General features: G+C 27.3%; 2 protein-coding genes across 6 annotated transcripts; both read right to left on the bottom strand.

Moving 5' to 3' along the window:
- Positions 1-480: 480 nt before the first annotated feature.
- Positions 481-2478, bottom strand: LOC101503238 (chaperone protein dnaJ 8, chloroplastic). Its single transcript, XM_004506993.4, has 3 exons — positions 1846-2478; positions 1585-1653; positions 481-880 (listed from the first exon to the last, which is right to left on the bottom strand). Exons 1-3 carry the CDS (start codon positions 2059-2061, stop codon positions 701-703), a joined length of 465 nt encoding a protein of 154 aa, XP_004507050.1. The 5' UTR covers positions 2062-2478; the 3' UTR covers positions 481-700.
- A 10679-nt stretch (positions 2479-13157) lies between these two features.
- On the bottom strand, positions 13158-20736 carry LOC101502686 (probable protein phosphatase 2C 60). Of its 5 annotated transcripts, XM_012717656.3 has the most exons (13): positions 20574-20735; positions 19963-20155; positions 19646-19768; positions 18919-18982; positions 17693-17801; positions 16556-16709; positions 16047-16124; positions 15061-15186; positions 14544-14667; positions 14324-14400; positions 14079-14131; positions 13905-13959; positions 13158-13784 (listed from the first exon to the last, which is right to left on the bottom strand). In XM_012717656.3, exons 2-13 carry the CDS (start codon positions 20041-20043, stop codon positions 13560-13562), a joined length of 1269 nt encoding a protein of 422 aa, XP_012573110.1. In that variant the 5' UTR covers positions 20044-20155; positions 20574-20735; the 3' UTR covers positions 13158-13559. The 5 variants fall into 5 exon arrangements, with proteins under 5 accessions (XP_012573110.1, XP_012573111.1, XP_073226205.1 ...); XM_012717657.3 differs by lacking the exon at positions 19963-20155 and having other exon boundaries at positions 20574-20736; XM_073370104.1 differs by lacking the exon at positions 20574-20735 and having other exon boundaries at positions 19963-20444.
- Between the last annotated feature and the right edge of the window lie 3949 nt (positions 20737-24685).

Raw genomic sequence — 24685 nt, 5'->3', positions numbered from 1 at the left:
ACCTCTCTCATCTTAAGATCCAGTCTCGACTTTATTTCGTTCCGTCTATAATGAACCCGCAACTCATCAAATTTGATCGGATTAAGGTACGGATTAAAATATAAAATTTAACCCGATTACTATTTGACCTCTCTCATCTTAAGATCCAGTCTCGACTTTATTTCGTTCCGTCTATAATGAACCCGCAACTCATCAAATTTGATCGGATTAAGGTACGGATTAAAATATAAAATTTAACCCGATCAAATATTATGACCAAATAAAAGAGACAAAAAATCGACTTAACTCGTCCTTTGTACACCAAATTATAATATCATAAAAAATATCCCAATACACCAAATTATAATATCATAAAAAATATCCCAATAGGAATAATACTTTTTGTTTGCAGAGACACTTCACCATTAGTGAAGCATCAAGAGACATTATTTAAAATTTAGGTTATGACATTAGCCTCTTCTCTATGACATCCCATCTGGATAAAGATAAACTGTTTGTGCAATCAACTTTTATTTTTGTATTTAACAATAATAACAAGCCAATTCTCCTCAACTTCAATTATGCATAGGAGATTTGACATTTCATTTGGACTATGTACAAGGAGCACCAACCACTTTTGAGTGGGGGACAAGTAGCTCTAGACCCATTTTAATTAATCCACATTTTATAATCCAAAGATTAACATTAACATAATATTTTTTTAAATGTAAGGATTAATATGTGAAGAGTAATCACGGATTCCTGCTCCTTCCCAACCCATCCATTCTTCCCAATATTCCCAATCTGGATCATTCATTCCTCTAAATGACTCATCGTCTTCATCATGTGCTTCATAGGTTTCTGTCACATTTGACTCTTCTCTCAAATTTGCCATCACAACCTGTAAAGACAAATATAAGCAACAATGAAATTGCAATTAGGTAATGATCATGTAAGGTGAGTCAAAATAATGCTTAAGACTATGTCCTCATAAGGATTAAGAAAACAAATTGTTTTTGTGAACTATGCTATTTGGGAGATGATCATTTCATTCAAACACTAATGTAAGACTTCATTCAGTTGCCAATTGCAGAAAATCAAAAAATAACAAGTTGTTTAAATTCTACTGCACAATAATCTGTTATAGCAATATTTTGCGCTAAACAACGTATTTCAAAACACTAGTAATTTATTCAAATTCTACTATGCTGCGATTTAACAACATTGTCTTCAATAGTTGTCATCAAGTTTTAAATCATAGTAACAATCAGGTCATGGTCTATTGCAGACAATTGCAGTCAAATGTAGCCTAAGAAACTATGATGTTACACCCCAAATATAAAGATCAAGACTTTGAAACACAGTTACATACATTAATTGATCTCAGGCATTGATTTAAGATCCGTTTGCTCATATTACACCTTTACTGTGTTTGGAATCTAAATTCAAATCTAAGATGGCAAACTTTTTATAAAATCCTGATTAAAAAATGACAATTACAGAACAAACAAGTAAACCAAACAATTAAATTCACTATGCAATGAAAATTGCAATAAAAATTTATAGAAATTATAGGTAAAGTGATGTAGGATAAAAATAACTCACATCATAAGCCTCATTGATTTGGTGAAACTGAACTCCACAATCGTTCCCTCTACAAACATCTGGATGATACTGAAACACAAAATCAAACCCAAATATTAAATATTTTTCACAACAAAAATTAAATAAAAACCCTAAAACAAACCCAATCACAACCCATCATTTTTATCCAATCAAAATTAAAAATCTAAATACATCAATCTAATGAAAAATATTCAAAAAACCCTCAACTTTGGAACAAAAACACAAGATTGAGAATCAAACCTTCAAAGCAAGCTGTCTAAAAGCTTTCTTAACATCAGATTCACAAGCACCTGGTTGAATTCTCAATGTCTTATAAGGATCCATCATAGAAGAAGAAGAACAACAAACCCTACTCTTGTTATTCATCTGATTTTGTTTCTTTTCCCTTTTTTTGAATTGCATCCAAGAAACAGAAGATCCATTACCACCAACAACACCAGAAGTAGCAGAAGCCATTGTTAAAAATCACAAAATCTCACAAAACCCAAAATATGTCTAAAAACACAAAATTCACAATGACCCAGACAACCTTTGGTTATAAAGAACCAAGCTTTGAAATGTTTAAGATAAATTCACAATGACCCAGAAAAGCTTTGGTTGTAAAAATCCAAACTTTGAAATATTTAACACAAATTCACAATGACCCAGATAAGGTTTAGTTACAAAGAACCAAACTTTAAGGTTGTTTTAATAATTCAGGAAGATGTTGTTTCAGATTGGATCAATGGGCACGGCAAGTTGATTTTGACGGGGAATCTATCCAAAATCTATAATAAATGAAAATAGTTTTTTTTTTCCCTTGAAATTTTGAAAAAATAGTTGAAGAATAAAATAGAAAGGATCAAATCAAAGGAAATGGCGAAGAATAGTGGAAATGGGAGAAAGAGATTTGTGATATTTATAGAATTGAATAATTATTGATGGTGTGAAATTGGTTCTTATCCATTGATTGATGCACGCATGACGTGGAAATAAAACGTTGTTGGGTTTTATCTTTAATTATTTAACTATTTTTAGCTTTTACTTTGTCTGAATTAAGATGAGACTGTTATTTTGGATTGATTTGGTGTATGATTTATTTTTAGGGGAATAACAATTGGGATATCCTATCTTCCACTTGAGTTATTCTTGCTCTATCAAATTATCATTAGATCCTTATGATTAACAAATTAGGTCAAATAGATAAAAAATAATTTGTTAAATAGATGACTAATTTAACATTGAATTTAATTTTTATATATTTTTTGTGAAAGAGGTTTTATATTGTCATCATCTCTGTAAATAATTTTAATGTATTTATGATGTAAATTTGTGTACATTAACGATAAGTAATGATTAAACTTTTTAATATTTTATCTAATATTTTATGACGTGAAAAATTAAATTGACACATCCTGACAAAATTAAAGTTAAGGACATTTAATATTATTGTTGTAATTATATACATCTTATCATATTAAATCTTATATGTTTTTAAATTATGTAAGTATGATAGCATCATATTAGACATGCATTTGCTTCTTTTTTTATTTATTACTCAAATGAGTAATAAATTTTAATTAAAAGTGGGTATTTAAGTTCAATTTTTAAATTAAATAATTATTGATTAAATTTTATTTATTTTTGAAACCATTCTAAATTATTAGGTTTTTTTTTTAGGAATCAAAGAGTTAAGACAAAAATTTCTTTTTAAGACATAGAAAATATATTAAATAAGCATTATTTTTTCTTAAATAGTTTTCTTTTCTCTTTGAATTTTTTGTTTACAAATCTGTTTTTTTATATTTTATTTTTTATTATTCAAAATGTATTATATATTGCTTGACAATATCTAATACTAATTTTTGAACTATTTCTTTAATTGGTGCCGGAATTACTATTGTATTTTATTCTATTCATTTTCTTCTTTCTTTTTTTAAAAATATCGCAGAAGAGGTGCAACATGATGACCTTGACATCACCGTCCATCCTAGTATAATATTCCTATTCAATTCATGTATAAATTCGAAGCATACATAAATTAATAAATTATTAATTATAATATAATTAGATTAAAATACTCATATTAAACTTTTAGAAAACATTAAATCATAAATAAATATAAAAAGCTTTTTTATCTAATAACTAATATTAATAGTTAATATTATTATTATTATTATTATTTTATCAAAAATGAAATCAAATTCTCTATTTTTTAATAAATTATTCTTCTATTTCAATCATTAAACGAACTTTGTACATGTTATTTTTTTAGTTAATTTGACTATATCAATTTATTATTTTAATGTATAATTAACTTTTTTAATTTGAAATTTTAGTAGTCATAATTTTTCGTGAACAATTTTTTCATATTTTATAGAATTTTATTTTAACACAGTGAAATAGTTGAATTCAAATAATTAATCATTGTTCAGATTTTATTAACAAATCCACTTTGTTTTTTTGTAGGGCCACTTTCTCTTAAAAATTGGAGGATAAGAAAATAATATTTTATTTAACATGATTTTTGCATTGACAGGTGGGTGGAGGAGTCAATGTCACTTTGTGAGTAAACAATTAAGAATTGAAAGATAATAATTTATTAAGAGTTTATAGTGCGACGGCAGAAGATAGCTAAAGTTTGGTTGGTGAGGAAGAATGGAAAAATATACTATGCATAATTAAGACCAACCATACAATCGTGAGGACTAGATAAATCATAAATAAAATTTTTATTTTTACTAAAAATAGTATTCATTTAATAAAAATTACAATAATAGAAAATATTACAATTTAAAATTATAAAATTAAAACTGTAAATAAACTCATAATATTGTAGTTAATAATATAAAACAACAAAATATAAAATGTCTACACATTTTATAACACATTTATTTTTATTTGTTTAAATTTACATAAAATCTATTAAATCATATGAGAACCACGTTAATTTGGTGGTTCTTATTAAAATTTCAATTAATAACAATGAATGTGCTGAAAAATGTATATTAAAAAATATATTTTTGATATTTTTCTAATATAGAATTTCAAATTTGACTCTTTTATAGTAAAAAAATTGGTAAAATAAATAAATTAATAATTGATATTATAATTATATATAATTAGTCAATTTATATATACAAAATTATAATCATTTATTTAATTATTAATAATTAACGTTACTTAGTTTATCCTTTAAGATGAATTGTACACGTAAGAGGAAATAAATTCACGTGACTTCATTTTCATATAAAAGATTTCAGAAAAATGAAATAAGTGCTATGGTGGAAATACGAGTTCAATTGAAGATATAGCATGCTCAATTTCAAATGAATATTAATCGAAGTAGACTTCAATTAGATGTATGAAAGTCACACACCTAAAGTGAGACTTCAATAAAATTGAAGTAAGTCTCATATCAATAAAACGACTTCATTTTTATAATTAAAAAAAAATTATAATATAAAAATTTTGGTTAAATATATTTTTAGTTATATAAAATTTTGACCTTTTCAATTTTAGTTTAGATAAAATAAAAATATAATTTAAGTCTTTTTCAACTTTTAAATTTTTTAATGGGTTTCTGCAATTAGAATATTATAAAAAAATCTTTTACAAAAAATTTAGAAAATTTTAATTAAAAATTTATTAAATATAGATTTTTTAAACACAAAAAGCTTTAAGATAAAAGCAACGACGATCTAAAATCGAATTTTAAACTTATATCTTGTGAATTAACTTTTTAAAATATTATAAATATGACTGAAAAAAATCATTCAAAAATATACATTAACTTAACAACATGGACAAAATTTGTGTGCAAGGTAATTTTTAAAGGAATAAAAAGTTGTATTATTTTTTAAGGACTAGACTTAAAAGATCGAGATTTATAGGAATAGAAAACATATTTAATTGTAAAAACTAGAGCGCTAAAGTTTTTATAGATATAAATATGTTTTTATTTTTTATAAAATAAATTTTTAGTCCTTGTGAAAGCACTACTTTTTAAATTAATAGACCCCGTAAAAAATAATATGATTTTTAGCCTATAAATTTAGTCGATGTTGTTTAGTTAATATTTGGTTTTGAATGATTTTTTTCAATTATTTTTATAATATTTTTAAAAAGTTCCTTCAAATTTGTCAAAAAAAAAATTATTTCACAAAATATAGGCTAAAAACTCAATTTTCATATCTCTACGTCGTTGCTTTTATTTTAAGTTTTTTACGCTTAAAAAAATCATATTGAATTTACTTAAATTCAAAATTTAAAATTTTTGTAGATAAATTTTTTATAATATTGTAAATATTTTTATAAAAAATTATTCAAAAATTTAAAAATTAAAGAATAATTAAGTATACTTCATTTTAAAATGGACTAAAAATATTTGCAAAATAATTTTTATCAAAAATTATATATTTTTTATTTTAGTTGAACTAAATTTATAAGATCAAAATTTTAAAGCGACTAAAAAATATTTGAAAGTTTTTATATTATAAAATTATTTTTTAATATAAGATAAAAGTTGTCTTCTTGATACGAGACTTACTTCAATTTCATTGAAGACTCATTTTAGACGTGACTTTCATCACCAAGAAGATTACTTTTAGGTTGGGCTACTCTAAAATAATAAGTTAAGCAAAGAAAACAAATCAAAAATTAATATTACAACTATCATAATTATTATAATTGGTGATGCATGTGTGTATAATATTAATTAATGATTTGTTTATCAACAATTAATATTGTAGTTGTTTTCTATAGAAAAACTTAATCTTTATTATATATACGACTTCAGTTTAATCTGTATTTACAACATACAATTTATTTATTTATTTTATTAAAAATACTATACACTTCCTCCGTCTCAAAATAATTAAATCATTTCACACATATTAAAAAAAATGAATAAATAAAAGAGTGAGATTATTATTTTTATCAAATTATCTTTATTAAATATTAGCGCATTATCAAGATCATAAATACATAATAAAAAATATTATATTAAAAATAAAAAAATAATATTAATTAAAGTATATAATTGAAAAGAAGAATTTATTTAAATAAATCCATTATTTTAAAGCAGAAAAAGTACAATTTACCATAAAAGTTGATAACACCGCGTGCGACTTACCCCAATCTTAGTAATTACTTTTGTAACTATACACTATATGAGTAATTACATATATTTTCTAAACTATACTAATTAACAATGTAGAAAAACCAGATACAATGGATAAGTAATTTTCTTTACTCATTTTTATTTTATATGAAAGAGGAAATTACACTACAAAATCAAACAAGATAAACTAGAGCCTCAAGCATAATCCTCTAAATTTACTTTTAAAGGAGAAAAAAATAGGCACTAATGATATTCAATCGAACAATTAAAAGCAAATGACCTTGATCAATCATTAAATTAACATATTTATTTGTTTCACAAAAAATTTAACACGTAGAAAAGAGGTTGAATAAAAGAGTTAGATGAATATCCAACATTCAACATGATAACAACCACCAAAATATCTATTTTAAAAATGACTTCTCTAATATCCATCTATCCAACAAAATTGTTACTAATAGGAAGAGGTTAAAAAATCCTCTTACAAACAAATAGAATACATATTCATTCATGTGCATTTTTTTAACTTATGTAATCATATTAATTTGTTTTTTTTTTAATAATTGTATAATAAATATTCATTTGCATTTAGAAAAAAAAAACTATATGGATAAGTAAAGATTATCCATGTTTCAGATAATGGACAAATAGAATTCATCCCACCATCTTTGACAAAGAGAAGGTGAAAAAAATACCTAATTACAGTGTTTTTAATACAAAAACAATATAAGATTAATTAATTAATTAATTGTTGAATAAAAAAGACAGCTCTCTCGACTTTTGAAATTGAAGAAAACACATAAAAAATTTTTAATAAAAAAGAAATTTTCAAATTATTTCCCACATCAAAACCCACCCTCCTAATTTATTGTCTCTTTTATATTCCCATATATATTACACATGATACACATGAAAATTATTTTTAGACAAGAAACACAGGGAGATGATACTTTTGCAGAAGATCTTTTTCAATAAATGTGACGTGCCTATAAAATATTAATATAATTGAAACTAAAATGTTCACAATTTGACTCTCAATTGTGTGAGAATATTAATCTCTAACTTTTGTTATGGAAAAAAAAAAACGATTCAACAAAGAGAACTTACGTTGTATGTCCCATATGTTCTCCTACAAAAATTAGTCATTGCTAAGCGGCAACAAAAACTTCATATATGTAACATAGTAAACAAAAAAAAAACTTAAAACAAACTTTAAGTATAGCTCAAGTAATGTATATTTGGTCTCAACATTTGATTGATCCATAATTGAAAAAACTAGCCTTTATAATAGCTAACATATGTCAAAGTTATGTGACTTGATAACATAAGTGTAATTAAGAAACGAACCAATGTTCTGATAAATTTGAAGATTCAATCTAAATAAACTAAATTTGTTTAGTTTTTTTTTCTGTAGTTCAACTATAAACCAAATCAATCAAAAACAATTTCTAGTGATTGGTGTACCAAGGTTTCACATGATTCAAAATAGATGACTATAAAATTGAAACAAACCTCTATATATTATTTATTTTATTTTTTCACACTATTAATAGTATTATTTTGAAAAATATGTTGTATCAAATGTTCATTAATTGTTATATATTGTTTTTTCATTGTAATTTATTAATTTGATAGAATAACAATCTATAATATTTATACGAAAATGTTAATTTTTATAATAGTTTAAAATTAAATTTTTAAACCAAATCAAATCAATTTGTTCTCTGTCAATTTAATTTAATTAAAAATTGAATAAGAACAAATTATATAAATTAAAATAAACTAAACCAACTATTTTTTATTGATTTCATTTTTTTTTTCCGAAAGCTAAATCAAATAGAAAATTTCCACTTAGGTGAGGTTTTTCGTATTGTTTACTTTTATTCATCAAACTAAAAAAAATATATAGATCCATTCTCTGTATAAATAATTGTTTTTTTGTGGTAACTTCTACGTGTTAAGTTTTGATAGCAAGTGAAATTCTCAAGTTGTAATCTTACACGTGTAAAAAAATGAAAATTGCAATAAAGAGTTTTTAATGTTTATCTGTATTAACGGTTTTCCACAGTCAATTAATTATAAAATTATGTGAATAATTTATACATAATTTTATAAATAGTTAAACTAAAATTTATTAGTTATAATTGATTAATAATATAATTTTTTATAAATAAATATTATTTTCATATATTAATAATGTAAAATACTTTACACAAAACTAATGATAACCAATATAATAACTGTATAAGACATTTTCATTTTATATTTTTATCAGTAAAGAAAAATAAATTATTATTAAATAACAGCACAAACATGTACGGTATATATTGGTAATTAAGTAATTAAAATTAAATAATTATAACTTTCAATTAAAAATAAATTTTTTAAACAAATTTAAAAATTAAACTAAAATAATTTTTAAATCAAATTTTATTTATAATTTTCGAATAATTACTCCAATTTTGTTTTATAAAGACAAATAAAAATAAAAATTGAAATTGGATAAGGATATAACAACAGATGAGATGGCTTGATATTCTGACACGTGTTGTTCATGCAACACTGATATTTACCCACTTGCTTATAAAAAAAACAAAATTGATCAGAGGGCCCACTTGCATATGGGGCCTACTATTTTATTGCTGTTCTTATCGGTTGATGTTTGTCAACACTCTTACATAATTTTTAATAATAATATATTAATTTTCATATATTAAATAGTTTTATATAAACCACAAACTTATATTTATCACTATAAAACTGTGGATATAAATAAAAGTATATATTTTAATTAACAAATATAATGTTTAACAATTATACTTTTACTTTTTTACACAATTTAAATATTTGATAATTTTTTTATCGAAATAAATTGTCACGATTAAATTTCTTTGTTTTATTTTAGGATTTAAAAATTATCATTTGCTACTCAAAATCTTCATAAATTAAATAATTAACTTTTTTACAACAACTAAATAGTAATTTTACACCATAACAAAATAAAAATCTTTGAAGTTCATTTATCAACTTAGCAACATTTTTTTAATAAAAAATTGTAACAAAAAGGAAAGGAGTAAAAAGTAGCTTTATGATAAACAATCCCTATTGATAAGGAGCGTGACCCATAATTTATGGGCTTGGCATGCTTTTCCCACTTTGCCTCGTTTGAGTCACGAGCAAGCCTCCATGTATCATTTATAGGTCACTTCACATATGATGTTCTACCAAATTCTAATAAGTGTATGAATTGATTGATTCAAATGTATAAAATACAAATTATATGTATTGAAATCACTTTTAATTTCGATGAGTTTTTTCTTCCATTCCATTTATATTTTAGAAGTATACATTTTATTTATATTTAATGTATACTTATAATACAAGGGATGATAAAATAAACTCTCATTAAATTTTTGTAATGTACTCTAGTTTGTCGTTTGGTTGGGTGTGGCTTTAACTCACCTTTCTTTTCAATTTTTTTTACTTAAGCCATTACCATTATGAGATGAACTTTTTCCATCCCTTAAATCACTTATTCCCAAAACAATATTTTTATGAGTAATAGAACATTTTGATTCCTCATAAAAAACAGAGACATATTAGTTTCTGACAAAAAAATATATTATTTTTAATTTTTAACAAAAATAAATTAAAATATATTAGTTTTTTTTGTCAATATTCTTTTTAATTGGTTTATGAACCATGATTAAATTATGACATCTAATATAATGATTCACATGTATTGTAAATAAAAAAATGTGACATTTTAGTTTTACAATCATTTTTATAGGACAATTTGACCAAGGGTATTCTCCGCAGATGCGGAGCTTGAATTGAAATATTAGAGTGGATAAATTTTTAAAACTTTAATAGATAAATAAAAAAATATAATATTATATTATATATAAATATTTTAAGTTGTAAATTTTCAAAATATATTAACAGTCAAACTTATAGTTCTTTTTAAAAAGATAGTAGATCAGATTTGTACTGACATTTTAATAATTAAAAATTATTTTTTTAAAATCTATTTTTTTTCAAATACTAAGACTTTTTAGAGTTTAATTGTTATGCATTGTCGATCAAAAAAGTTTGACACTGTTAGCACTTCACAATCATCCATAAGTGCGACTTTAAAATTAATTATGATAAAAGTCATACTTAAGTAACTATTTTAATAATTTGAGGATTATGATTAATTGACACTATAAAATGTCTTTATAATGTTGATGTATACAAATTACATCTAAATTTTTATACCATTAAAACAAGTTTATTAAGTACAAGAACATAAATAATGTATATAATTATTAAAATATATTTAAACACAACACATTTTTTAAGATACCAATATTGACATAATTTAAATAAAAGATAATTATTTAGTTTGAATATTAGGCTGTCCATTTTAAATTATGTAAAACTATACTCAATAAAAGACGATTTTATTGGTTTGACTCAATTTGGACTCAAATACATAAAAAAATATCAAACTAATTTAATTAGTTTTTGTTAAATTTTTGGGATCATAGGATCATTTGGTTTGATTTTAATATCTCTAGATAAATTTTACAATCCACATAGTTGAAATTTAGGTTGGAAAGTTTAGTTTATTTTATAATTAAATAGAATTATTTTTGTAATTTTTCTTATAAATTACTCCCTTATATTCTTTTTATAAGTGACATTTGAATTATAATTTAGTCAATAAAAATTAATGTATTTAATTTAGAATATGGATCAAATAGATTAACTTTTATTGACTAAATGATAATTCAAATGTCTCTTATAAAAAAAATCAAAGGTAGAAGTATTTTTTTAAAAGTTATTGAGGACTTTGGAGTGAGTGTGACCATTTATATCCTCAAAAAACTTTGTAGTTGATTCTCTATTTAAATGATTTTGTGCGTTTTGACGTTCATGTGTGTCGTTTTCTTTTTTCTTTTTTCTTTTTTATTTTTTATTTATTTTTTGTTTTTAAATGAGAGGTTAAACATCATTAATTATTTTAGTGTACATGACATTTGTTTTTATATGATTCAATGAGATATTGTGGTTTAGAGACAAAATTGTCCCGATTTATTTTTGTTAATACAAAAAATATTATCATTTTTTTTGTTAAGAACTAATCTATTCTGCATATTTTTTGAGTACTAAAATGTCCCTTTATTTTATTTGTATTGTTCAGTTGTGTATTTTTAAGATGTTTAATTTTTTAGAAATGTGAAAATGAGTAAAGTTACTCTCTCATTCATCAAGGTCCGTTAGCAAACAGTTAGGCATATTAGTTGTTGATTTTTTTTTTATTAACAAATGTTAGTAAATTAATTGTTAAGATGAATTTTTTCAGATTCAATATCTATTTTTTATAACTCATTTAACGTTTTTTAATTCATCAATTAAATTATTTACGCCGGTCATATTACCGTAACTCTCCCACCACAATATTTCAAAGTTTTAATGTATGACTTTTTATCATTGTAATTTCAGTATTTTCTAAACACACTAAAGTGTGTGGTTTACATCCACATTGTGGTTATTTTTCTTGAATCCCAATACGGTCCAACGGTTATTAAAATCAAAGCAAAAAAGTTGTAAATTCAAGTGAAAGCATAGTTGAATATGTTTACACAGAGAACAACTTAACACAAATTTACAAGACCATGGAAGTTGCCTATGAACAATGGTGAGGAAAAAGATAATCAATGCATACTCACAAAATGTAATTTTACGTAAAAAAAATATTGGTTTAAATAAAATGTTAATTATTTATCTTTTATCTTATACTTATTTTGGTTCTTTATATTTATTTTGATTCATTTTGGTCATTTATCATTATAGGTGTTTATTTTAGTTTGTCATAATCATAACAAAAGTTATAACATTTGTTCATTAGAACTCCTTTTAACAATTGTCAAATATAATCCAACATAATATTCTTTTTCATAAAAACATCTATTTAACCCAATAATAAATTTGCACTTAAAAAAATTTCTTACAAATTTTAAAACATATGTAAATTTTTTAAAATGAATGACATTTATTAAAGTTTATTGTATTTTTACTTCATTCTTATTAAGATTGCACACAACTTTACAATTGATCTAAAATTTGATCTCCATAATTCATGACAATTATTATACACTTGTCTAAAAAAGTTGTGATGAAAAAGACTAAAATAAACACTATAAAAATATAAATAACCAAAAAATGACCAAAATATGATAAATTATTAAAATTATATTTAAACCTAAAATATTAGTTTAAGACCGTCATCATATTTCAGATTCTATCAAGTTTATTGTTGTCAACTTCAATAGAATCAAGCAGTAAACTAAAGAGCAAGCATAATCTTCATGAGAGAAAATAAATACTCAGCACGTGTGAATCACTCAACACGTGTGAATCAACAAACTGGTAGTGGTAGGGTTTTTTTTGGTGTGCAGAAACAAAAGAAAAAGAAATCACCTGTGATTTCCATATAAAACTGAATTCTTAAAAAAGCTTCTACAAATCGTGGATAAACGAGTGACTCCAGTATTCAGACACGTTCTTAATATTTTTCTGGTCAACAATCATGTTTACATTGGTATGAAAAAAGATAAATTTAACCATCCATGTAACTGTGTGTATGCTTGCTGAACGCTTTTCCCCCCTGTTAATATTCTAATCATCCACGTTTATGTACAAAGCCAAATTTACAATCCTCTACTGAAAATTAACACCCTGAAATCTGTAATCTGGATATGAAGTAGTACCCGTGAACCTTCCCTCGCCAATGCTTCAACGTGCAATCAGAAATTGACAGCCATCTGCTCAAGTATGAAATTTTCTTACTTCAATTCAACTTTCTCTAACTTCTGCCAGCTTCAGACGGTTGAGCAGAAGTATCTGGAATTGGAGGAGTGGGGGTCGGTTGAGCAGATGGCTGAGGCTGGTCTTTGACCGAAGCATCTGAAGTTGGAAGTTTTTTGAACTGAATCAAAATCATGGTCATGTTATCACATCCCTCACCACCAGCTGTTGGTGCCAAGCACCGGTCAAACACTTTCTCGCAAACTGCAGAAAGTTTATTCTCCTGCACAGTCATGATTTTGTGTAAATGTGACAACCAGTTTTTGCAATTGCAGCCATGGGAACGATATATTCAGGTTATTTCTATCTGAAGAGTATACCAAGGTAACAATAGAAAACTTACTGTCTTTAACTGGCCATGTATAAAGTCCACAAGCTGTTGGCTGGACATACAATCCCTAGACACATAAGAGATTAGATAGTAGTAAATTTTTAGTGAGAATTCAGAACAAAAAAGAAATATTTGCCATCTATATGGATCTGGTAATAGCAATGGAGTTTTCAGAGTGTAACCTACCATATCCCATCACAAGCTATCACAAGAAACTCATCATCATCGCAAAGCTCAACCTATCACATAAATAAGTAAATAAATTCAAATTAGAGTGAAGAAAACACTATCAAGGGGAATAAACGCCTCAAATGGTGTCCAAATAGTTTAAGAAATTGTTATCATTTTTCCAATTTTATCAGGTTAACATAAATAAAACAGAATAAAAAATATCCACAAGTCTTAACTTCTTTGTAGTGCATAATACTTACCGAAGTTACGTCCGGATCAGCAGTCACAATCTGCTTTTCAGCAGGCAAATACTTGTTCTGCTTGAATTCCATATCTCCTGTGATAGAAAGAAAACTATATCACAAACACTCAAGACTGGAGAAGGAAATGCTAAATCTCAAGACATCAACTATATTTCCGGAAAACACAAAACTCAGATGCTTTCCTTTGCTTTAAGAATGATAAACCACAAAATATTACCAATTGCTCTGGCCAAGTTCAAACTTCCATTGACCCGTCCAACTTGGATGAAACCACCAGCTTTCTTAATCCTGTCTTTCTCAACTTCAAGGTCAGGCTTGTGATCTTTAGACAAATTGTGTGCCTGCAAATAGAATAGAAACAAAATTAAGACATTCATGATTTAGGAGTAAACAAGTCAGAAATATTGAATCTGATGACGGACAGGGGAAGCCTAGACTTTGGAGGGACGCATCTAGTTTCTAAAATTATTTTGCAATATAAATACTACCAAGCGTATATGGCGTTACGCATGTGCATGTTTATCTATACCAAATTATATATACAAGTTTAGCTATACTGAATTATACATATCAGAACTCAAAAACTGTACTATGAAATAACACCCTTTAACATGTATGTACCTGCACACTCATTGCTAGCTATACCATGCCTATCGTATATAGGTCTATATTTGATGCCTACTAAAATTAGAGAATATCTAAAAAATGAAAGAGGGCGTGGAAAGTGGAAGTACCTGGCCTTTCCTTGATAACACACATCTTGAGTCACCAGCATTTGCAACAACAAGTCTGTTTCCTCTGATGACAGACACACACGCTGTGCTTCCACAGTTTGGCCCACTGAAATCAGAATGGGGTCCCTAATTGACAGTATAACACTTTCTCAATTCACAAATAAAACCTTCTACAGTAGCTACAGTACGGGGATTCAAAGGAATTATGCCCCATATCAAACCTTAAAATTTGCACTTGTAATCACTCAATCACAAAGGACTCTGTCGAATAGACACATAAACCATAACATCTTTCAACTTGACTTTTAAGGTTTACATTTATTCATGCATGAGTCTACCATAATAAACAAGCACCATGTATGATGTAGACAATTCAGAAAACATGAAACAAGGCTGATGAGATCTTAACCTTGCAATTTGGACAGCTAAATAAAACAAAAAACCTGATTGAGTATAAGTATTGAATACTCAGGAGTTTATTTACATTAACAGAAATCAAGAATCGTAATTTGACAGGAAGAAACAGATAGAATCATAAAATTAATCATTTAAAGCATGCACATTATTGTTTTTATTCGATATATGACACAAAACAATGTCAAGTTCAATGAAATATAAAACTGGCCAGTGCCATTATAAACACCAAAAGAAATGACATATTACACAGCACAGTATGAATATTATCATTTACAATGACAGGGAGGAATCTGTAATCAATAACTCAGCATGCCACAAGAGGACAACCATGGTGGTAAAACTTATGGGTTAACTTGGTAGAATAATGAGTTTACAATTCTAGGTAACGAAATTGAGTTAAAAGTTAACTTCATAGAATAATATGAATTTACAATTCTAAGTAAGGAAATTGAGTTAATTTGCTTGAAAAGTCATTCCTGCATAAATTCAGGTAGCCTTGAGTATACTAGTAGAAACTCAGTCAGACTTTGGGTGTTTATTTCATCATCAACCATTTTGTTCCTACACACCTTTGTCCACCAATTCTGTACTTGCAACATTCTCATTTGTCCGCAATATAGGTTCTGTGGAACTGGTGGGTCGTGGTCCTGGGTACAACATGATTGCCATTTCTAAATCACAAGGAAGAATGCTCCTGGAAATAGGTCTGATATTGGACGTGGAAAGTAAGCATCTCTAAAACACATTTTTTTAATATTGTCTTTTATTAGATAAACTCTTGCAACTTTACACTGAATCTCAAGTTTTAACAACCATGGTTGAAATTCCAACATACATAAGCAAAGTAACAATACAAGGTTTTAGATAGTAACGACTGAAAAATATTGTTTAGTTTGTAAGCAATTCTAGCAAAGGAAGTCGTGCATATAACTAATGAACACCAACAGATAACCAGTATGGTGACTATAAGCTTAAATTCCATGCATTGAAATCTTCTAACAAGCAAGTAGAAAAATAGAATAGTTTAGAAAAAGAAGCAGTTTTGGTGCAAGAACAAATTGTGTTACTTAGTTGTTACCTCCTCAAAAGCCCACGCATCGACACGGTCATTGGCTTCACTGCTCTTGGGAGACCATATAAACCCCTCTAGCATACCAGACAACTTTTCCATTTTATCTCCCAAGATTGCTAATTCTCTCCACCCTCTTTGTCCACGCATCATCTCATCCATTCTGCCTCAATATGAAGGAAAATATATACATAAAAGGTCATAATTTGGACAGTGTTTAAACTCCATATCTTCATCTCCATTATTATTCAGATCTTTAAAGCTCCAAATGTGCAAATGATGTTAACCATGAAGCGAAAAAAATATAAGCAAAAAACATTATTCCATAAAAGACTCAGTTCAGGTGGTAGCACTTCTAATTTTTAACAAGTCTAAAACTCCTCACATGCATCAATACACGTCAACTTACCCCCTTAATTAATGATTTGTTTAATTATCATTTCAATATGTAGTACTCTCTGCATCCCATAATGTATGACTTGTTTGACCATTTCACGCAGATAAAGAAAAATGTATACATGAAATTGAGAGAATAGTAATAGTATATTTACTAAATTACCCATATCAAGTATTGCTGTATTTAACATTATCATAAATTAAAAGTGAATTACCCATATCAAGTATTGCTGTATTTAACATTATTATAAATTAAAAGTGAAAGATATTGCATTGGGAGTGATGCATGTAATATTAATTTGAGGGTATAATTAGAAAAGTGTAACTAATATAACTTTGAAAAATAAAAGGGTCAATTATTTTGGGACAACAATTTTTTGCAACTAGGTCATATATATTATGGGACAGAGGGAGTATTTGAGTATAAATAGGATACCCGAAAATGATGACATAAAAGGAAACGTTCTAAAAAATTCAAGGAAATGGAGAAAAAAGAGAGGAGAAGGAAGTGTTTTGAAACTATTTGTTACTGCCTACAACTTCTTAGTTTCCCAGTTACTTGTATCTTGAAGAGAGAATGGTGCTAAATAGTTAAGGTAAATCATTTAGTGCAATAGTTTGACATGTCGTACCACAGGCTGGAGGCGGGGCTTGTTGACTAGTTTCTACAGATGTAGACCTACCCTATTATCTCAACCCCTAGCTTTTATTAGCATCCAGTGAAAATTCAAAAGAACAACACACAATTACCTGAGGAAAGATTTCTGTAAAGACGTGGCTATATCTCCAGCTACATAAGCTTCATGCTTAAGCACTTGCTGGTGTAGATACTTGGCACAGAATTTTGAAACAGCTTTACCTGCAAATCGTGAAGCCATATTGAGGATTATAGAGCTAGATCTTAAATATGTTATTTATGTTAGCCCATCCCTATACTTTACTTTGAAATGATATAAAATTTAAAGACATTTCAAAGTCCTCAAGCGAACTATAATCAATAGTCTTTGAATGGGCTAATAGTATAAATGTTAAAGACAGCCAAAGTACACAAAGAAGATAAAAAAGGAAAATATTTTCCTCATTTTCCTTTAACATGGCCAGCAGAAAAAAGTACACACATTGCTATGAAAATATATTTATATATGGTATAAAAAAGCATTCTAGAAGTGAAGTAGATCGGAAAGGCATTTCTATCCAACTCAAATCTGACTCCAAATGAATCTAACAAAATACAGGCCCAGTTTAGATATTAGGTTATAGCCTTATAACATAAGAGAATTTTAATTGAGATAAGTATTTGATTCCTAACGTATAGACAATCTCTTAAAAGTTTAAAAGGTGCTTATTAAGAAGTAAACGGGAGACCTTTTACAAAAGTAGACTTAAAGGTGTAAAAGTTGTTTTCGATTCATTAGAGGAGTTTGATCCCATTAAGCTTCTTGATTCATTTTATGTTCTTCTCATATAAGTGCTTGTTGAGTGGTTGATCCAAACTAGTTCATAATGTACCAAAATATTAAAAACCTACAGGAGTTTTGTTTGTCAATGATGAAAATATATTGGACTCTTCGGGAATTCATGCAACCAATATTATTATTAAAGGAAATTATGGTTAAAAAAGAAAAGAAAAGACTAAATCTTTAGTAGTATTTTAAGTCCATGACAAGTTTGAAATAATTGTAATTCGTATTATGCTTCTGCTCCCATTCTAAGAAAGGGTTTCTAAGAAAACTTAAAAATTGAAAGCTGCAAGCTTCAGACAATATCAAACATTTAAAACCCCCCAGCTTTCTGAGCAATGAAATAAATTTCCTTCTAAACAGTTTACAGGTACAACTCCAATGATGAGACTCCAGTCCAAAATAATAAATTAATATTTGATAGCAAAAAAAAAGAAAACTCGTTTCCTTGCTGTTTATGAAAATTAGCATAGATACGAAAAACAATATTATTAAACATAGAGACAAGATACCAACCTCCATGGCCATCATAAACACCAAAGTAAGATGTAGATTCGTCCAAATATGGATGAGCTGCATGCTGGCAAGTCATATAGAAGAATTAAACTTGTATCAAATAGATTTTGATATAATAATGGGCTACCAAAGTACAAGAGAATCAAGGTAGACCAAACATGAAGCGCATCTGCATCATATACATGCTATCATCATTTCCAAAAAGAAGGAAACTCATCACTAGAAGAGGTCAATTGGCCCTCTAACAAATTGAAAAGTTTCTATTTATATTTGTGCATTCACTACAATAGATGACTGAAATAAGTTTTTATTAATGCGAACATAAGTGATACCTTTGCTCTCCTCATTGTAGTATATCAATTATTATTAATGATGAAAGCAGTAATCTATAAGTTTCTTTAAACAGAAGATAAAGATGCAGCTCAATTTACAATATTCTAAGTCAATTGAGCAAAAAACAAAATCTGTCACTATTATGTCAATAGTATATGTCAATCTAATTATGGGGTTTCCTCACAAGTCATTGTCAAACAGTACCACTAATAAACCCACTTTACTTTTCTAAAATAACTTCCCTTAACTTCCCATGTGTGCAGCCAAATAACCGTGATTAACAGCATGACACAACATACCATTACCGCATCAAGTAACACAAAACACATGTTGAAAAAGCAACATACAAATCAAGTAAATACCACCATATGAACCAAAAGAAAAGAATAGTTACAGCATCTTCCATAGAAGCGCGCCAACCCTGCATGGAAGACAATCCAAAACGAAGCATGTCATTCTCACCATCTTCAGATGCCTTCTCTGTTTTTGGGGTACTCAGGTATATCCCCATTTCAAACTGCAATCACACAACACAAAAATAAAAACCAACACTGAATAACAAAAACACTATGCATCATCAACCACATCAAATCTGTGAAGGGAACACCATTTCAATTTCGAATGAGCATTGCTATTTGTTATGAAGGATTTATACATGAAAGTGAAGAATGCATAAAAATAAAATATTTGACCAATCAGATTCCTACTTACCTCTATAGCTGTTACACATTGCCACATAAAATTCTTGAATTTTTTTTTAAAACTTCTCCGGTAACAATAAGCATTTTCCATTTCGAATAAGAGTGTGTTTGGTAATCCATTAGCAATTACACAAATGTGTGTTTGAGTTCATTCAATCCATTATAGTCTATCGAACGAATTTCCAAACACACTATAACTCATTCTAGAAAGAAAAAAAGTCAAATCTGATCATATTTGTTTGCACGCGATTCAAATCTACATAAAACATGATATAATCTAAATAAAATAAAATAAAATGCTTGCAATGCAATCCCAAACAAAAAAACAGATGCGTCGAAATCGAATGAATCAAGATGAGTTAGAATGAAAAGTACGAAAATTACTAGTTAAAATTGAAATAAATGTGATCTACTATTCTAAAACAATGAGGATCATCAAAGCAGAATACAGAATAATCGAAAGTGAAAATAATAGAAGAATTAAAAATAAAAAATCACAAGTATAATAAAGATGGATCAGAAATGACGAATCACAAATAGAAGGAGGGAGAACGAATAAGCGCGATGAAATGAATGAATAGTAACAAAAATAGAGGAATTAGGGTTTGATGGAACACTGACTCGTGTGGATGGAGTGGAATCGGAAAGGGATAGAGAGAGAGAGAGAGAGAGAGAGAGAGTGTGCGTTTTAGAGAGAGAAAGAGAGAGCGCGATGGTTAATGATTTGATTGTGAGAAAAAGAAAGAGAGAGAGGAAGGATAGTTGCCTTTCGTATAGGAAAGGCTGTTTTTTCTTAAACCAACGGCTGCCACGCGCCTCTCAATAATATGAATTTGTATTTTGGGTTCTTGCAATTGGGATGGGGAATTCAACAAATTTACGCATTTGCCATTAAACAATTTTAAATAATTAAATAATTAAACACGTAAACGTGGGAAGTTTGACTTTCCGGAGTCGATCCAATAATATTCAATAATTTATTTTATCCTCCTATCTATGAAGGTTATTTAGGTTATCTACAATGGTGGATACTTTATTAAACATCAAGTTAACTAACTACTTTTATTGTGGATACACGGAGAAGGGGTGATTATAGAAAACACTCTTTCTCCATTTTTTTATTTTTATTATATTGAAATATAATGATATAAAGTTATAAATATTTAATTCTGGGCGCTTTATTGATGATGTTCTAATGAAATATAATTTTTAATTTTTAAATTATTATTATTGTAATAATGGTTTTTTTAATTATTATTATTATCGTAATAATGAATATAATTTATTCACTTTAGATAATAAAATTAGTAATATCAATTATTGATGATATTAATATTATGTACACTTGTATGACAATTAGTTATTCACTTTAAAAAATAAAAGCGAGTAATATCAATATTGAAAATTTTAATGTATGTGCACATGCATGACAATTAATTATAATATTAACTATTAATTCACTTATTTTATCAACTTTTCATTTTAAATAGATCAACTCATGTAATAATAAAGGTACTCCGAAAAATAATAGAGGTGACTAAGAACATCTTGATAGGTGGTCTATTATGAGTATGTGCTTTAAAATTACTTGAAACGATGATTGATGATATTGTTTGAAATTACTACATTTGTTCTTAAATATAAAATACTCTTTAGATTTTTTTTCTTCTTTATATTAATCATTTGATTTTTCAACTACATTAATTATTATTTTCACCAACATATCATTTATTAAAATTCTTTTTTGCAATCAACAATAACTACTATAATTGCGTAAAAAATAATAAATACTATAATATTAACATTAACTAATTATCTTTCTTTAAGCCTAAACTTATAAAAACAATATCCATTCTTAACAAATTTAATATTACTATTAGGGGTGCACGTGAGTTGGGTTGAACCGGCTTTGACAAAATTTGATACCCAAATCAATCGATTATTTTTGGGTTGGGTTGAGTTCTAAATTCATATTTTTTTCATTTAACCTGAACTGAATCGATACGATTAAGAACAGGTTGAGTTGTCAGTTTATACATAAACAATAACTTGTTTTTTTATTTTACGGGAAAAACATAAGTAACAACAATAACAATTTAATTGGATGAAAATATATTCAATACTTTAATGTCTCAAAAACTATAAAATTTCAATCACAACATTCAATTTTTAAAAAAGGCCAGCAATCTCTCATACACAAAAATAAATTCAACAATATTCAAATACATAAATAAATTTAAGAAGCTTCAAATACATAGGTAAAGTCAATGAAAAATCGATAAAATATGAAAATTCATCAATTAATTCTAAGCAATGCCACCTTTAAGTCTAAGAACTTAACAAGTTCCTCAATAATAAAAGTGAGGAGATAAAGAATTAGAAATAATAAATAAATAAATAAAATATGCATGAAACAAAACAATAAAAAGTACCTTAAAATATAGTAGTGATTGTGTTAAACTTAGTAGCAGTCACCCCAATATCAATTAAAACTAATTCAGACAACTCTAAAATTTTAAATACAATACACAATCTCATTAACACACCAAATGATTAAAGGAATAAACAAAAATAAAGAGAAAATCAATTTGAAAGTTAAAATAAAAAGTTTGTACCTGACTCAATCTTTTGTACTTCAACCAACTCAGTTGCTAAATCAATTTTCTTAGGAGATTTGATCCAATTTTAGGTACAAATCAAAGTTTCAACAATAGCGGCATTTAATGAGCTACGAAATGAATCGAGAATTCAACCTCTTGTACTAAACATCGACTAGATGATACAAGAGACACTGGAATAACCAAAATATATCTAGCTATGCGAGAAAGAACATAGTATTTATTTGTTTTTCCTTTCCAACCATTTAAGAATGTTAAATATTGGGGAGTCCTTCAACACAATGAATACCTATCCAACTCACCTTTTTGCATCTCACCTTGCTTTTTCTTCATGTTCAATCTAAACAAATTTTTTCAATCATCCTAATCCCCCCTTTTCAATATTAGATTGTGAGTGCGTGTTGAGATTCGAGGTACTAGAATCACTAGCTTCATTAGTAATGGGATACAAAACAATATAGCGTTCAATCAATTTACCCATGAGACTTTTTAGTTTTTCCATCATATCACTGGACTTATCAGTGCCAGACATTCTTTTAAAAAAAACTTAATATACTCAAACTTATAATGGGGATCAAGAAAAACAACAACAACACATAATAAAATTTATCTCACAATTCTCCCAATATTTGTTGAATTTTTATTGCATATTTGCATACATCTTTTTCAAAACAACATCCTATATGTTTTTCCATTTAGTCAATGTTTTATGAATTACAATCAGCTGCTTAAAAAAAGAGTTGATTGTAACATGTTATGACCTAGAAAAAGAAAAGGTCGCTTCATAGAAAGTCTTCAAAAACTTTTAAAAAAAAAAAATGGGAATGTTCCCAATCGGTTTCATCAGAACATCCTCATATCTCATTACATGTTCTAAACGATGAAATGCATGCTAGACTGTTCAACAATATTCAACATAAAAAAGGTGGAGTTCCACCTAGTTTGTACATCAAGTGTTACCATTGCTTTAGAACATACATTCATAGCTTCTACACTCTTCTTAAAAGCAGTCAACTTACAAGAAGAAGTCTTGACAAACTTACATGCATCCCTTATTTTAGCAAGTGATGAGTCAATTTCCTTTAAGCCATCAGTGACAATCAACTTCGATACATGTTCACTACATCTCATATGTAAGTACTCCCCATTAAATAAAGCATGACCTTTCTAAACAGTCATGCCTCTATTTAAATATGTAATAGCCAAGTTGTTAGAACTTTCATCATCAATAGTAACACAATAAATAGATATAATCCCCTACTCTTTCATAACATTTTCTAAAGTTATCCATATGGTTTCACCTTTGTGGTCATACATCGAACCAAAACTTAATATCATCTTCTTCAAATTCCACTCATCATCAATATAATGAGTTCTTACACATATATAATTTATATTTTAGATCGATGTCCAAGTATCAGTGGTCAAAGACGCCGTTTGTTTATTTGCAGATAACATAGTTTTCAACTTTTCCTTCTCATCAAAATATAATTGCAAACAATCTCTAACAATAGTAACATAGGAAGAAATTTTAAATCTAGTTTGAGCCTCACTCATGAATTGTTTGAACCCTTCATTTTCAACATATTTAAAAGGGAGTTCATCAATAATTACCATATTTGCAAGTGCTATTCTAGTTCTCTCTTGATTAAATTCAACAAGTTTAAAAATAACACTATTAGGGTCATCATCATTTTCCCTTTCAAGAATAATTGTCTTTTATTTCTTATCAACTTGCCTATTAGAATTTTTCAAGCACTTATTTATATGTCTAAGCAAGTTAGTGGTTCCATGACTAGAACTATTTGCTACGTATACTTTCCCACAATACTCACATGTACATGTATCACTTCCCTTATTAAAATGTAACCCAACACTAGAAGAGGCTTTACTAGGTTATCTTCTGGTTACCTGATTTGCTTGAGTTGACGACAATGGTGAGAGCCCTAAATTTGTATTTGTTGTGACGAAGCTTCTTGTTCTTGTGGAGCAAATTGATTAGGAGCTTCTTGTACTTGTTCCATTGTCTCAAATCTATACAATAATATAGTTAGAAAATTTCAAATTGATCATAAAACAATTCCAATCAAGAATGCAATGTTCATGTTGCATGCC

This window comes from Cicer arietinum, chromosome 6 (assembly GCF_000331145.2).
Source record: "Cicer arietinum cultivar CDC Frontier isolate Library 1 chromosome 6, Cicar.CDCFrontier_v2.0, whole genome shotgun sequence".
Lineage (NCBI taxonomy): Eukaryota > Viridiplantae > Streptophyta > Magnoliopsida > Fabales > Fabaceae > Cicer > Cicer arietinum.
This window is presented reverse-complemented; position numbering and strand designations above follow the sequence as displayed.

What these genes read in the sequence shown, in the direction of transcription:
- LOC101503238 (XM_004506993.4), bottom strand. Translation starts at nt 2,061, where the DNA reads ATGGCTTCTGCTACTTCTGGTGTTGTTGGTGGTAATGGATCTTCTGTT. An exon ending in TTAGACAGCTTGCTTTGAAG is followed by an intron (nt 1,654 to 1,845) that starts GTTTGATTCTCA and finishes TTTGTGTTTCAG; the next exon opens with TATCATCCAGATGTTTGTAG. An exon ending in AAATCAATGAGGCTTATGAT is followed by an intron (nt 881 to 1,584) that starts GTGAGTTATTTT and finishes TTGTCTTTACAG; the next exon opens with GTTGTGATGGCAAATTTGAG.
- LOC101502686 (XM_012717656.3), bottom strand. Translation starts at nt 20,043, where the DNA reads ATGGAAAATGCTTATTGTTACCGGAGAAGTTTTAAAAAAAAATTCAAG. An exon ending in TGTTTATGATGGCCATGGAG is followed by an intron (nt 17,802 to 18,918) that starts GTTGGTATCTTG and finishes CACGATTTGCAG; the next exon opens with GTAAAGCTGTTTCAAAATTC. An exon ending in TACAGAATTGGTGGACAAAG is followed by an intron (nt 15,187 to 16,046) that starts GTGTGTAGGAAC and finishes ACTGTCAATTAG; the next exon opens with GGACCCCATTCTGATTTCAG.